Source organism: Pleurodeles waltl, chromosome 11 (assembly GCF_031143425.1).
Source record: "Pleurodeles waltl isolate 20211129_DDA chromosome 11, aPleWal1.hap1.20221129, whole genome shotgun sequence".
Taxonomy (NCBI): Eukaryota; Metazoa; Chordata; class Amphibia; order Caudata; family Salamandridae; genus Pleurodeles; species Pleurodeles waltl.
The window spans coordinates 504,458,696-504,474,975 of NC_090450.1; the positions used below are offsets into that span (position 1 = coordinate 504,458,696).

The window sequence follows — 16,280 nt, forward strand, 5'->3', positions numbered from 1 at the left end:
CATTCCAGGCTGTCAGGTGTTCCCTGTAGCCCCACCGGATGCCATGCAGGTGAAGGCACCCATTATATCTCATACGTGATGTGCAGCCCTCTCTCACACTAGGGGGTAGCATTAAAACTCTGATTGTTACTGTCAGCGGTGAGCGACAGTCTAACCTGAGCTCAACAAGGAAGTGCAGTGGCACACCCACTTCAGGCACTGATGCACAGGCAGTGCAGGTTCCTTTGTGAAGGCAGCAAGTGTCCCCACTCTATCACCTGTGTCAAGCTAGAGGACAATCACAGAGGTACGGTTTTACACCATATACTTACATCTTGATTGACACAGGTGAGCTGTCTGACTCCAGCACCATTTTAGACTCAGGCCAGTCAAGTGACTCAATGATGGCTGCTGAGCAACCTGCTCATTAAACTAATGGGAAAGGTTATGCACACATTCACTGTACTGGAGAAGGCCCAATCCACTGCTCAAAAAAGTGTGACCTGGCATGATTTGTTACACTGCTTGCTGGGGTATACTTAACCAGACAGCACTATATTTCTCAGGGATACCAAGGCAACTAGTGAAATGTTGGATGCTGGAGGGATCAGTGGAGTTACAAAATCTTCTTGCCCTAGGAATCTGAAGCAGACATAGCAAATCCTTCAGAAAAGGAAACAATCAATGTGGGGAGTCCTCACCCCTCTTACCCAATACATGCTAGAGTGATGCTGAGCTGCCTCGTACACAGCTCCACAAAACTCACAGTTGGTTATGTTTCAGAGTCCCCTCAATTTATAAAACCAAGTCTCTGAAAGATCTGCTGAGACAAAGCTGCCATGGTCGAAGACATACAGAACTTGGAATTGGAGAACAATTTCAGCCACGAGTCAGGCCTGAGTCTAGAATCATAAACAAAGAAGAGTGACCCAATAACCCCTTGTGAGCTTGGTTATCATTAAATATATACTAAGGTAAACGGCCAACAAGGGGGTACTTTATAAGTCTTTTCAGGAGTTGTTAATTAGTTTACAATCTCTACACATAGAATGAATCAATTCATCAATAAATGTTTGGACAAATGGAATCTGAATATGAGATGTTCAAAGATAATTAATAAACTGTAAACAAAAGAGTGCAGCAGAATAAATCAAAACTGGGATACATTTACTTGCAGCAATCATACACTGGTTATACACAACGCACAGAAGTGCAAGTCAGTTCAAACTGTATACCACCTTTCTGATGTAGACATTAAGAGGAGCCCCTCTGGCTTGCTTAAAAATATCTGGTAAAGATGTGGATGGTTGTTCACTGTGGTCAAACTCAGTGGAAGTGGTCGGACTGTAGTCACTATCACAGTTAGGCCATGTGACTGAAAAAGGTCACCCTCCTAGATGCAGAACTAGTTGTTTGATAAAAATCCTTTCTAAAATATAGATAAGTCCTTTCTTTAGTAAAGAATTTAATATCTTTCTCTCACTTTTCAATATTTTTGGTGACATTAACCTTTTAAAATTCTGTAATGGTTGTTTCCAAGTTCTCTAGTGCTGTTTTGTGTTAATTTGTGATTGCTCACCAAGGATTTTCTTTTCAAGTTCTTCAGTTTCTGCCTTAGTCAATCATACATGTTTAAGATCAGTTTCTATGTTCAGGACCATACACTTAAACACTTGTTAAATGCTAAGCTAAAATTTGTTTCAAATTCTTCCTTTTCAGTGACAATGATAGGAATGTTTTTGACCTGAAGCCCAACAGGAATTATGTTGGAACTAAAAAACAAACACCTAAAATTTGGCAGGTAGTTCAGTTCCTACGATTGTTTCCTTTAGACGTTCAATAATACTAAATCCAAATCTTTTTGGTTATGAACTACTGGGGCCTTAGTTCCTGAAAGAGATAGGCCACTAGCGATTATGGTGATGTACTCGTCAGAATATATTAGTGTTTCAGATTCTGACATTTGTCATTGCAGCATGCATCACAAATAGAAACAGTAAATAAAATAAAACTGAGGAGAAAAAAAGATCTGCCATCATCTGGGAGGGGTAGCAATTGGACACAGTCCCACATTTAAATTTACAAACATTTGTTAATCGGGAATTTCGTCAAACCCACTGGTGAGTGCACAGGAACACTCATGCTCCACTCATGGAATGTCTCCCAGCTCGAAATGTAACATAACGCAGAGCAAGCAGCTATGTTGTGTTACATTTTTTTACAAAACCATGCAAGGCAGAACAAATCATCCCTAGCGTGGCCTGGTAAATCTGAATTAAGATATTACGTTGCCTTATATAACCTTGTGTGATGTAAGGAGTATGCACTTCTTTAATCAATCTCACCCTTAGTCGTTTACTAATGTATAATGAACTTATTGTTCATTATACTCTAGCATATCAATGAAAAAGGAGGGTAAGTGAATCTTAAGTACATTTTTGTACTATCTGGCATTCAACAAAAGTGTTTAAAGCAATATAATGTATTGAGAATCATTCTAGAATGGATACTTTGTGAATATGCTACCGTAGATTTCTACTGGTGGTGCGATTTAAATCGCATCCTTTAGCCTTGCAAGTTTTATGTTTTTACTGTTTTGTTATCAACCTTTTTTATTTGGATGGAGAATATATTTAACATGGGGGCTATGCTTTCAACAATATCTTCAAAACATGGACTCAATATACCCTTTATCAGTAATCAGCATTTTTGCTGAGGCTGTAACATTATGAACTGTTCGATACGTGTGCTATGATGGGCAACTGCGCTTTTACCAACATGTGTTTCATTGTGCAATCCCAGAATGGTATCAACACAGAATAATACATGGCAGTAATATATTGGCACAAATAACTGAAGCTCAGTGACTGGCTCTCACATTTAAGGAATTAATTTGATATCTATTTACCTGGAAAGATCATATTTTTCCCCAGATGACTTTCCCCTTAATGACTTTTCCCTTTCTGGATCTAATATTTCCTGAAAGAAAAAAAAAACTAATTATATTGTTGGATGCAATTTAATAATAAACTATACAGATTCTGACACTATGGGACTTCAGTTCTGTTATTACAGTTACCTTTGGAAATACAGATACCATTTTCACTGGTGCAAAGATGATTCTGGAAGGATGCAATAAAATAAGGTGTAGGATTAGACTAAAATGCACAGCAAAGTCAGCACGCCTATAGGTGCCCCCCCAGATTGTTGTGAGATTTGTTCTTTGGCGGTCTGTCAATCAATCATCACATGTTTATGCCTGTGACACCTATTTAACCTTAGTCAGTTTTGAGTGGCATTAAACCTTTGGATGCCAGACTACCCCAAGCCCACTTGCCAGCATGTCTGCTTGTTGATATTTTTATGCTATCTATGAGCTCTGATGGCATATGCACTCCAACCAGAAAGACGCACTGGCTATTGTGCACCTGGCCAACAAGAGATGGGACAGCCCAAATGAGACATTCTCCATCTTGCTTGATCTTAAGCCCCTCACACTTTCTTTAGGAAAGACTGTTTACAAATATATCCCCTCTAAATTAGCAAATGAGTTGAAGATGGCCTTCTCAGCACCCAACCAAGAATAAGGAGAGGAAGAGTGCCACAGGCCACTTAACTACAGAGTTTGTTTTGGTAAGCAACTCCTTACTGCAGTCGGGGGACAAAAACATATGTGCATCATATAAAAATAAAATAATCTGTTACTTACCCCATAACCATCTGTTCATAGTTTGTAGTGCTGTAAATTCACACTCTGCATACTCCTGTAATCTAGTGTTGGGTATGGAGGTTTGCAAGGACAAATACTCCACCTCAAGCTGCATTTTCACCCAGAGGATGAGTAATGTTATTGGAGTGACAAAAGAAAGAAACATAGTACTATTCATTGTGTAAGTTTATACGTATAAAAACATCTGGTATCACAGCCTGTTTCTGGGGAGGAGGGTTGGCACATGTGAATCTAAAGCACTACAAGCTACAAACAGATGTATAAAAAGTGTAAGCAATATTTTACATTCATATCATGTGTGGCTGTAGATGCACCTGCTGTACACAGGATGTAAGGGGGTTCCTCCTTCAAGCGATGTACAGGGAGTGCAGAATTATTAGGCAAGTTGTATTTTTGAGGATTAATTTTATTATTGAACAACAACCATGTTCTCAATGAACCCAAAAAACTCATTAATATCAAAGCTGAATATTTTTGGAAGTAGTTTTTAGTTTGTTTTTAGTTTTAGCTATGTTAGGGGGATATCTGTGTGTGCAGGTGACTATTACTGTGCATAATTATTAGGCAACTTAACAAAAAAAAAATATATACCCATTTCAATTATTTATTATTACCAGTGAAACCAATATAACATCTCAACATCTCATTACTCGATCTCGCGTTTACCGGACAGCTCACCACTACGCTACTACTCGGTCATTTTATAGGCTTATCAGGGCCTTCTCATATCTTCGATTTCATGCAAGCCTTTTACACACGCACCTGCAGCTGCCTGGCGCAGCCATACCTATTTCAGTTCTTTACCATTTACTCAGCCTTGATAAAGTCACTTGTGTGACGAAACACGTGTTGGCTGTATCTCCATGATGACTTAATGCTTTCTAAGCACCTACGAATAAAGACACCATCTGCAAACAGGATTTGAGACTCGTTTCAACTTTATACTTCCCTCAACTCTCGGAACCACACCAGGAATATCTTTTTCTGCCTTACTGTTGGACATTACTCTCTGTGTGCTGTGGCCAATGTTTTCCCATTTTTGCTCTAGGGTACTCCTAGTACCCGTTTTGGTGCCTACCGGGCAGTAAGGCACCGGGCCATTCTGCACCGGACTTTACTCTCACTTATCTATTCTGTTTAAACCACATGTCTACTGTCTAGAAGAGCGGCACCTCTCACCCTTACTGCCCCAACATCTCAACATTCACAAATATACATTTCTGACATTCAAAAACAAAACAAAAACAAATCAGTGACCAATATAGCCACCTTTCTTTGCAAGGACACTCAAAAGCCTGCCATCCATGGATTCTGTCAGTGTTTTGATCTGTTCACCATCAACATTGCGTGCAGCAGCAACCACAGCCTCCCAGACACTGTTCAGAGAGGTGTACTGTTTTCCCTCCTTGTAAATCTCACATTTGATGATGGACCACAGGTTCTCAATGGGGTTCAGATCAGGTGAACAAGGAGGCCATGTCATTAGATTTCCTTCTTTTATACCCTTTCTTGCCAGCCACGCTGTGGAGTACTTGGACACGTGTGATGGAGCATTGTCCTGCATGAAAATCATGTTTTTCTTGAAGGATGCAGACTTCTTCCTGTACCACTGCTTGAAGAAGGTGTCTTCCAGGAACTGGCAGTAGGACTGGGAGTTGAGCTTGACTCCATCCTCAACCCGAAAAGGCCCCACAAGCTCATCTTTGATGATACCAGCCCAAACCAGTACTCCACCTCCACCTTGCTGGCGTCTGAGTCGGACTGGAGCTCTCTGCCCTTTACCAATCCAGCCACGGGCCCATCCATCTGGTCCATCAAGACTCACTCTCATTTCATCAGTCCATAAAACCTTAGATAAATCAGTCTTGAGATATTTATTGGCCCAGTCTTGACGTTTCAGCTTGTGTGTCTTGTTCAGTGGTGGTCGTCTTTCAGCCTTTCTTACCTTGGCCATGTCTCTGAGTATTGCACACCTTGTGCTTTTGGGCACTCCAGTGATGTTGCAGCTCTGAAATATGGCCAAACTGGTGGCAAATGGCATCGTGGCAGCTGCACGCTTGACTTTTCTCAGTTCATGGGCAGTTATTTTGCGCCTTGGTTTTTCCACACGCTTCTTGCGACCCTGTTGACTATTTTGAATGAAACGCTTGATTGTTCGATGATCACGCTTCAGAAGCTTTGCAATTTTAAGAGTGCTGCATCCCTCTGCAAGATATCTCACTATTTTTGACTTTTCTGAGCCTGTCAAGTCCTTCTTTTGACCCATTTTGCCAAAGGAAAGGAAGTTGCCTAATAATTATGCACACCTGATATAGGGTGTTGATGTCATTAGACCACACCCCTTCTCATTACAGAGATGCACATCACCTAATATGCTTAATTGGTAGTAGGCTTTCAAGCCTATACAGCTTGGAGTAAGACAACATGCATAAAGAGGATGATGTGGTCAAAATACTCATTTGCCTAATAATTCTGCACTCCCTGTATTATGAGCAGATAATGGAGGTGTTTGAAATAAAGCTGTTTACGCTGTTTGGCCAACTAAAGCCTGCTAACGACCTGGATGTTCACAACTTAGTGTTTAGTGAATGTGTGCAGTGTTCACCCAGTGGCAGCTTTAGAATTGTCTGCTTAAGGACTGTTACCCACAAAGGCCATAGTCGCTTTCTTTTTCTGAGTGGTTTGTGCTCTATGCACCACCTGTAACATGCTTAGTAGTAGCCTAACATGTCAGTATACACTTAACTATCTATATATCAATACCTTTCTTGAAATTCAGATTTCCTAAGTGAGGCTTAGTAGGCTGAAGCAGGCTCAATATAGTTGTTTGCCTTGCAAAATGGCTTAGTTCTGTCAAAATAAAAAATGAGTACCCTCTTGACATCTAGGGTGTGTAGTGACATTTCTGGCACAGTGTCTCTTTGTGGGAAGATGAGCGAGCCATTTTCTCCCAAGCACTTAATGCTTCGTACGGTATGGATCAAGGACAATGATACTTGCAAACATTTTCCCAGGAGCCACAAAGTTTGGTTTTCATGTGACCGGCGGCCGCATTGATGCTAGCAGGGTGCCGATGAGGGAGGGAGGGTGGGTGGGTGGGGGGGGGGGGGGGGATTAGAAGAGTGCTGGGTATCATTATGGTCGGTGTAGGGGAAGCAAAGCATATGCTTCTACTGGCTGAACTGCACAATGAGAAACCATAAAAACCTTGGATTAATCCTGGCTTCTCCACTTTACCAGATTGTGTGATCCTAGGTAATTGTTTTATTTTACCTTTCTTTCTTTTTCTTCATTACTGCATATAAGAGAACCTCAAAATACATGACTTCAGGATGTGTACTGTACATAACCTTCTCCCGAGTTTGATTTAATAAACTATAATATTTTTCATGTATAATAAAAACTCAGACCATCCAAAGAGTGCACATAACAATTTACTTGCCTCTTAGTTCACTAGTGGCATTGTTCTCATGGTGGGGGGAAGAATGACTTTCAGAAATTTTGTTTGGAAACTATCACCTAGAAAGAAAATACGTCTCAATGCACAGCTACAATTCAATGTACTAAGGTCTGCTTGTTAATGAAATACACTTTTTGATTTTTTTGAAGAGACCTTATCATATTTTAAACTTTTGCTATAATATGCCTTTACACATGAAGTTATTCCTAAAGTTAAAGGTGCATGACAAACTAGTTACTTCCCTTCTTTACCTTCAATTAATGTTTAAATGAAGGCATGCATGTTTATTTAACATCCTTTTAATCATAATGCTGAGTCGACTAAACAGCAGCCCAGTGCTGCTGTTGACCAGGGGAAGCAAGTAAATCTCATTAGGGCTGCATGCAGCCGACGGGCCGTACTTTGAGTATTGCTGGTCTAGGAAGTGGTTTCATATCATAAAGCTTTCCTCTAAGTCTGTTAACGATTCTCATTTAAAAAGTACCCCTTCTTGATCTTGCACCACTGACAAAGCCCTATCAATGCATGTAATGCTACGTCTACCATCAAGTAATAATTAGGTGTACCCTCAGGAGGTGCTTCTTCACCTTCCTGTACTGGAACTGTCACATCTCCTCTCACCAAATTCTTAATAGCTTTTCAAAATGTTATGATTTCAATATACATTTGACAATGGTTAAACAATGCAAGTCAACCTTCAACGTTTTCATTCTGTTTCGTATACTTCAGTTTCTCAAAACCTCCCCCTCTCAATCACAGCACAAGTCTCTACACAATTCAACTAATCACTAGGGGCCTCAATTTGAGTTTAGCTTGCCAAACCCGTGAGAAGGAGACTGCCGCAAAGTTGGAGGCCTCAATCCTGGCCCTCTTACAATGTTTTAACCAGGCTAACCTCCGAAATTAGGAGGTTTCCGCCGGTTAGTCCGGTTGAAACAGCATGGTAGAATTGGCCTCAGCTCTTCAGGGAGCTGAGGCCAATCCCATCGCACAGAGGGTGCCCCCAGCACCCTAGTAATGCGTACTCTCTGCCATAACAGACAGTGCACATTCTGAGGGTGCTAGGCCGGGGGCCACTGCACTGCCCACGCCCTCCCTGTGGCCCCCATGAAATGCCAGCCTTTTCATGGCGGGGACCCTGCCATGAAAAGGCTGGTGGAAAGGGAAGTCTTGATCAAGTCACAGGGCTGATCTCAGTGCCCCGTGGCTGACCACGACTTTGACAGCCACCATCCAGTCGGGATCCGTGATCCTGGCAGTGGTGTCCTGGCAGTCTGACCACCAGGGTTGTAATCTGGCAGTTGGACCACCGCAAGTTTGGCAGTTTCATGACCGCCAAACTCGTAATGAGACCCTAAGTGTCTCTTGACACAGAACATCCAATCACTGCACTGCGTATCACACCAACTGGCCAATCCCAGCATGGCACAATATGAAGCAACTTCTTGCTCCTCGCAGCTTCACCCTCCTTTACAATTTTCTTGTACACATGTATCCTTTACAAAACAAATAAACAAGTCCTGTCTGCTACTCTAACGAGAACAAAGTGATTCAATAACCAGAATATTTAGGTTTTTACACCCTCTGACTTTTCTCACTAAGAAAGAGTTTCATACACACAAATGAATGCTCGATCAGCGGGAAATCCCCTTAATCAATGCAGTGTTACCTATGCGCAATAGGTTCCTCTGATGCCAATTGATATTAGTACATTTACAATAAATTGTTATTGTCCCTATTTCAATTATGCAGTCGGTGGTACCTCACAATCTGCACCACAAACCTTAGTAGAAAAAAATCTTAAATTAAATCTTTTTAATCTGTCCTGGGATCTTGGTTTACTTCTTAGTGCAACAGCCTCTTCATCATCTTAAGCACAAATTAATTACGTCACCAAATCACCAATTCACAATTTCCAAACAACACATAATCAATTCATCAATAAGAATCATAATCAATCTCGATGCATAATTCTATTGATATTAACACCTCCAGAACTGTCACCGTTTTCCAAACCGCACTCCTTCAGGCTTCAGGATTTGGGCTGTGGGCATGCAGTTCTATCTATTTGGAGCTCTATTTAAGTCAATGTATGTAAATACAGCTCCTCTTTCACATTACGTAAAACATCCTCTTCTATCAACTTTGCTAAAGCGGGGATCTCAGTTAAGCTGATAAGGTAATGCAATACCAATAATTTTATCTGTAGATCAGAGAAGTTCCCTGCTTGGTTTTGTTCTTCTTCTAGAGGTCTAGATGGACCTTTGACGTAAATGGAGATGAACCAGGAGCCGACCATCAACATCAAACATGATGCATGATACATTTCATCAATCATCCATAGGAGTCAATGATGAGAGTTGGATACTCTTTCAAGGGTTTTTAATTAATCAAATATTTTTGTAAGCCTTTATTATTGATAAAGAATGAAGAAAAGTCTTAGGGCCTGATTAGGAGTTTGGCAGTGCTGAAAACAAGACCGCCATATTAAGAGTCATACAGGCAGGACCACTGACCGGCAATCAAAAAAAGGCAGACGGCCAGCGGCGAGGCAGCCTGGATATAGGCAGTCTGACCTCCAGCGCCGCAGCCCACCACCAAGCTTATTACAAACACACAGTCGCTGTGGCGGTCCCCTTGTGGTGGTCGACCACTGCGGTGTGGGGTCAGCAAAGTAATAGACAACTGCACATTGAATTAATTCAAAAATGACACAGTTGACACACATTGACTAAGTGGACACACCTGCAAATGGACACTATAAAAACACACTTCTTTACAGACCACAATCCTTTGCATTTCCACTGCAAGATAAAGAAGCCCGAGCACCTTTGGTCTGTAGAGTTTATAGCTTAGTCACCCCTTTTCTCAAAATCCCGTAGAACACCCTGCACACACTTTTGCCCATTCACACCCTATTGCACTTCTCCTATTAAGCAAGTCCCTGTCACCCTTATTTTTTTTCCCACGTCATGTTTAAAAAATCCTTGTTTTTCTGAAGATGAGTTACGAGTCATGATGGATGAAATCATAAAGAGTATAGCCACAATTGTTTGGAGCGCAAGTCCAGCATACTCCTCTCAGTAGGGAAATTGAAATGTGGACCAGGTTTGTTGACAGAGTGAATGCTAAAACTCAAACCACAAGCCCAGTGTTCTCTTGTCCAAATACCCCTGTTTGTCAACTCACAAAAGAAGTTTACTCAGCTTGGGGAAAAACGTTTGCCAAGTGTTGGGGAGTAGAGAGAGTGCCCTGACTGCAAGTGCCAGCAGGCCCAGTTTCTGTAACACCAACCACCAGCGCAGTGTTATCTTTTCCTAAGACCCCTGTTTGTCATCTCACTTAAGAAGTTTACTCACCTGGGGGGAGAACATTTTTTCAAGCGTTGGGGAGTAGAGAGAGTGACCTGACTGCAACACCCGGTAGGCGCTGTTTCTGTAGCACCAACCACCACCCCAGTGTTCTCTTGTCCAAATACCCCTGTTTGCCAACTCACAAAAGATGTTTACTTACCTGGGGGGAGAACATTTGTCAAGTATTGAGGAGTACCGAGAGTGACCTGACTGCTACTCCCAGCAGGCCCTGTTTCAAATAGCGGGCAAATCTGTCCATTGTCTCAATATGAATAGAGTCTGAACCTCCGAAAGATACATTGACTTTAAGCATGACTCTCTTTTACACCACTGAATGTAGCGCCTCTGTATGATTTATCCTCTCAGAAATTTGGCTGCAGGGTATTAGCATCATCCATGTATTCACAAGGGGCCTGTTCCTGACACTAGGAGGGTAAGAGAATGCTCGGGTTCTTCAGGATAAGACTGACTCTGTCCTTTTCACTGCACCTTCTTAGTTACACTGCACTTTCCAATCACTATGTATAGTTGGAAGGTGCTTTGGTCTCACCCCTTCACCAATGTGTGTGCATGTGGACCCCATTTGTCAATAAATGAGGTATGTCCACAGCATTCTAAAATGTTCATATTTTCTTTTATTTTTAGGTCATCACCATCAGGGGATAATTCCTTCAATTTACTGATTATGTAGAACCTACTTGAGTATTTTCACCTTCTTAGTGAGGACCAGGTTTCATAGGTCCTGAAGAATCGCCACCAGATCCTTAGGGACTAATAGGGCGAGAAACATGTTGACCATGATCTTTGTAGTGTAGATTATGGGTCTTGCACTAAGAGGCTTCAGTTGGGGAGCCCTTAGGTTTTTCCTTTCTTTTCCATTTCATCTAGGAAAATTTGGACATTATACCATTTATTTTCACCCTTGGTTTTAATTTTGACATAGGTTCCCAGCTGTTTGTTCTTATTAAAATAGTCCATTCAAGACCCTTTTGTCAATTTTACTTGCACTTCTTCTAGTCCTCTTCACTTTGCACTCACTTCTGCTATCTTGATCAAAAGATCTCAGGCAAAGAGCCCCCCTCCCACCACCGGGGCCTGTCAGGCATTGCAGTGCCAGCTTGATGAGGAGCATTGCCCTATGATGAAGCATGTCACCAATTGGTGAGTGAGGGCTCTTGCTTCTGACTCTCTGTGATGTTCGATAACCTGTGGACACCCCTCCTAACTGGGCGTTTGGTGTCTCTCTTTTCGGAACTGTGTACCTTGAGTGGTTACCTATTTCAGGAAATCCAACCATCAGCCCAGTGTTCACTTGCCCCAATACATCTGTAAGTGAACTCACAAATGAAGTTTACTCATGAGAGTGATCAAGCACAGATCATGCTCAAATCAGAGATGTGTCTGTCTACGTAGCTCCATCTTGACTTGCTATGCCAAGATAAAACTATGGGGGGCTGGAATTACACCTTACCCAGTGTGTACAACAAGTATTCATAAGGCCTCAAGATGCAACACCAGATTGGCTGCAGAGGTATCACAGTGACACAGCACTGTGCACATGATGACTCCAGTCACACATACAACAAATTCCTGGGTCTACCTGCATCACACTTAACTAAGCTTCAAAATGGCAAAGCCATATCTTGATTCTTCACTACATTGGCTGCAAGGGTGGCAAGATGTCATTTCAGGCCATCCTTCAAATTGCAACTGATCTGCACATTTCAGCAGCTACTTGAGTCTAACTGGATTGGCATGCTTCACACGCCATGTCAAATCACCAAATACCATGGTTACTTGCCACAACTGGATTAACTACAACTTAACTTTGTCCAAGGTCTCTGCTTACTGTAACACTAAACTGTTGGAGGTAGATGTCACAATACAACCAGTAACAATGTACGTTTTACATCAACAGGTGGATCTGCCACTGGGCACACAAAGGCCACATAACAGACTGGCACTACCCCATCCCCCTGGATGAAGCCCTCAGTGACGAGGACCCCAATCCTGGATGCCTGGACGTGAAGGACGGTTCTGGCCCATCTGGGCAACCTAGTCAGAGGGCAACAGTGAGTCTCATTGTACCAATGTCACCTCCCAGCTCTGTTGCTTCAGCATCCCAGGCAATCATGTGCCCCCCAACCTGTGTCCCGAGCACAGTGTCCACCATCTGGTGCCCCCCAGTCCTAGAACCTGAGTTGCAGCTCAACACTTATGACAAAGAGGGTCCAGGAATGAGGTGGAGACAGCATTATGTGGCAGGGGCACAGACCCGTGGGGGTAAGGTGTGTGAGAGGGATGTTGTGGGCCAGTGGTGTGAGGCCACTGGGGACACCATTAGCCACGTCGTGGGGGTCTATCAGGAGTCCCAAGGTATGATGGGCCAGGTGTTGACTGAATTCAGGGAAATCAAGCAGCTACAGAGGGATATGTACAGGGACATGCGGGAACAGAGGGAGGCCCATGATACCAACATGGTCTCCCTAACAGGGGTGCTGAGGGACAAACACACCACCCTGAGCTGAGCTTTTCAACACCAGTCTACCCCTTTCTTTGGCTCATCAACAGTAGTCCCATCAACATTGGGTCCATCACTGAAAGGGAGGCACTGTCAGAGGAACAACAAGCCCCAGACACCCCTGCCTCTGTAGCAGCAAATCCTCCCGAAAGCAAGGACATCCAGCGAAAAATCCAGGAGGTGTGGAAGGCAAGACACCCACCACTGCCAGTAATAACCCTCTTCCTTAAGGACCTCCTTTGTGTGTTACAAATTCACTCTGGACTGATTGTGAACCACCATCTATTTCCAATGGAAGGAGTACTCTGGACTTTGGACTCCCAGTGGTGTGGCAACCACTTCAATGATTTCTTTCACCATGACTAACCCCTTCACATTTGAATTTTTGTTGAGTCAAGTCACGTATATTTTATGTTAATCATAGTTGCCCAATAAAATCACCCTTCCCTGAATCATTGTCTGCTGATTTTGATTTCATATTAAGCCATGAATGTATGTCAGACCATGTGAACCATACAAAGATGATCCAAAGTATTTGTTCAAGATGGGATATGTTGCATGTACACAGTGTCCAGCTCAGGATTATAATCCTCACACACAAACACATACATACAAGTGCTGCTCAAACTAAACATTTTATTACAGTGTTCAGCACATAGGGTGTCAATATGTCTGAACTATTGGAAATCATGAATGATTGACTCATACTGAGTAGATCAACATATTGACAGGTACAGACCCACAGACCACAGAAGGAAGGGATTTGTCAGACACTGTCCTGAAGAATAGGACAACACTGATGTGGTTGATGTCATCAGCTTGGCCTTATCACAGACCACCCCACAGTAATTCAACAGCACATAATCCAACATTCGGGCAGATGTCAGTACAATAGTGCCTGATCACTGGCCATCATAATCCAATGCCCATGCATCTGTTGGTATGACACAAACATATGTCAGTGTTGTGGAAAAGGCACTGTGGCCTACAATGATGAAACACATCTACAGACACATACAGGTCATACAAAAAGAGTGTTTAGCCAACGTAAAGGAACAATGACTTGGTCCTAAGCTACGACTACACATTTTATGATCACATGATGACACACATGATGCATCAGGCCCACTACAGCACACAAAACAAGTCCAATGGACACTTCTGACCTTCCATCCAAATAATGTGCAGGCTGTCTGGGCACAGGTCCCATACACCTAAACTCTGTGATCTACATTACCTGGAACAATCCATATCCACTTTGGATGGCAGAACAGCATCACATTCCTGCCAATGTCACAACTCTGAAATGTCATGGTGAAGGCAGCTGTACAACAAACAAAACAAGGAGTATATGCTTGAAACCATACATATGACACAGGTCACATAGAAAGCATCTGGAAAACAAAGTACAATGTAAGAAAAGTGACACAAACAAAACAACATCATCAAGGTTGGGATGTGTCAAAAGCTATCTTATCAAGCAGCCCTTTTCTGATTATTGCAGCTTATCAGCTCCCTAGCTGTATCCAAAACACTCAACTCCACACATTCTCAGAACTACAGTTCATTGTACAGTCACACTTATGACACCACACGAGATCCTTACACTCATGAGAAGTAGCTGTGGGTGAGATCATTAGCAAGTCAGCTGCTTTTTCTTCACCACTGTCATCCTCAGTTGGCATGTCAGGATTGGCACTCAGTGGCACTGCAGGCTCGCTCTCCTCTGGGATATATGGGATATTCCTCTGCAGGGCGATTTTGTGGAGCAGGCAGCATGCCAGTGATCTGACGCACTTTCCTGGGTGAGTAGAGAAGGGTTTTTCCAGTTGCATCCAGACACTGAAATCTGACCTTAAGGAGCCCAAAAGCCTGCTGTGTTCTTCCATGGGCCTCCTTGAAGCAGACTTCCCCTGGCGTAGTTGGATTCCTCAGTAGCGTCAACAACCAAAGATGGTTTGGAGATGCTGAATCTCCTGTTAAGGATGGGACATAAGTGCAACAAAGAGTCACTCACTTCATGATTGTATCACCTGACATTGCTCACACTGACTGTACAATGATTGGTATGCAGGTTGGATTACTGTTAGCTTGCATCAGATTTGGCATCAACTGACGGCATAAGTCAACTACTGTTTGCCTATATTGGCGGTATAACTGGATGATTTGGCATTGCTCCATGTCTGAAGGTCTGTGAGTGGACGGCAGACAGGAGGTTGTTGCATACTCCCTCTCCCAAGGTACCTATGTATGACAAGACATGATTTGGAACATTAGTCAGTGTGTCCACAGCAACATACATGATGCATGCCAACTGTATCATATTTCTGACTGGATAGACATGACACCCAGTACACACCCTAGTTTGTAAGTACACAAGGGTCACATGTGACCCCCATGGTTGTCAACACGTGTCCACAACATGGATTTGGGCGACATCCAACTATCTGCTGCACAATTGCCCCTCGAAATGTGACTATATTTTCCAACTGCCAAAAATACTGTTGGCAGTGGTGCACCTCCATCATATACCATCTGTGCCCTGTAACACACTACACTGGTAGTTATGTAGTAGGACCTACATAACAAGACAGAATAAGGGTGTTTGTGATGATCCAAAACATATATTGTAGGTGTGACGCAGTTTACGAAGCCATATACAGTATTTCAGACTGCCAAAATGGTGGCTGCCTGATCTACTCCACTGGACATTAGGAACCACCCGCGGCCCCCCAGTGGAAGTCGTCTGCGTGGTAGATGGTTCCATCCGCGGCACACACAGCCATAGGCCAATGTTGTTGCCTGCTGGCTGTGTCCGTCGGGTGGTGATGCCCGCGTATGTGGTGGACGTGACTGCCATGTTGTGCAATATCAGTCACTTGACTCCTGACACTGCTGCCAGCAACACCTCCACTACTTGAGCCGCTTAGTGCAGCCTCTGGGACCAATCATGGAACACCCTGGAGGTGATAGGGCCCCTGCCTTCTCTCCAGAGGAACTGGAGGGGCTTGTAAAAGAGGTCCTTCCCCTGTATGGACAGCTCTGTGGCTCAGCAGGGGAGCAGGTGATACCTCATGTGCACAATTGACTCTGTTCAACACCATCCTTTCCTTCCTCACAGGCTACAATGTACCCCTATTTGCCAGTTAGACTTCTTTTGTGCCTGTTGTTGCAGTCTGTATGGTATCAATTGAACATACATTGGACAGGTGTTGGTAACCATTACTATATGCTGTG

General features: G+C 43.1%; 1 protein-coding gene across 3 annotated transcripts in view; it reads right to left on the reverse strand.

Moving 5' to 3' along the window:
* LOC138265818 (ubiquitin carboxyl-terminal hydrolase 12A-like) overlaps window positions 1-16,280 on the reverse strand; it is a 735,388-nt gene that overhangs the window by 239,920 nt on the left and 479,188 nt on the right. For all 3 annotated transcript variants that reach the window (XM_069213886.1, XM_069213884.1, XM_069213885.1), the window contains one exon: window positions 2,888-2,958. In XM_069213886.1, coding sequence (XP_069069987.1) covers window positions 2,888-2,958 — 71 coding nt within the window. The remainder of the gene's footprint in view (window positions 1-2,887; window positions 2,959-16,280) is intronic.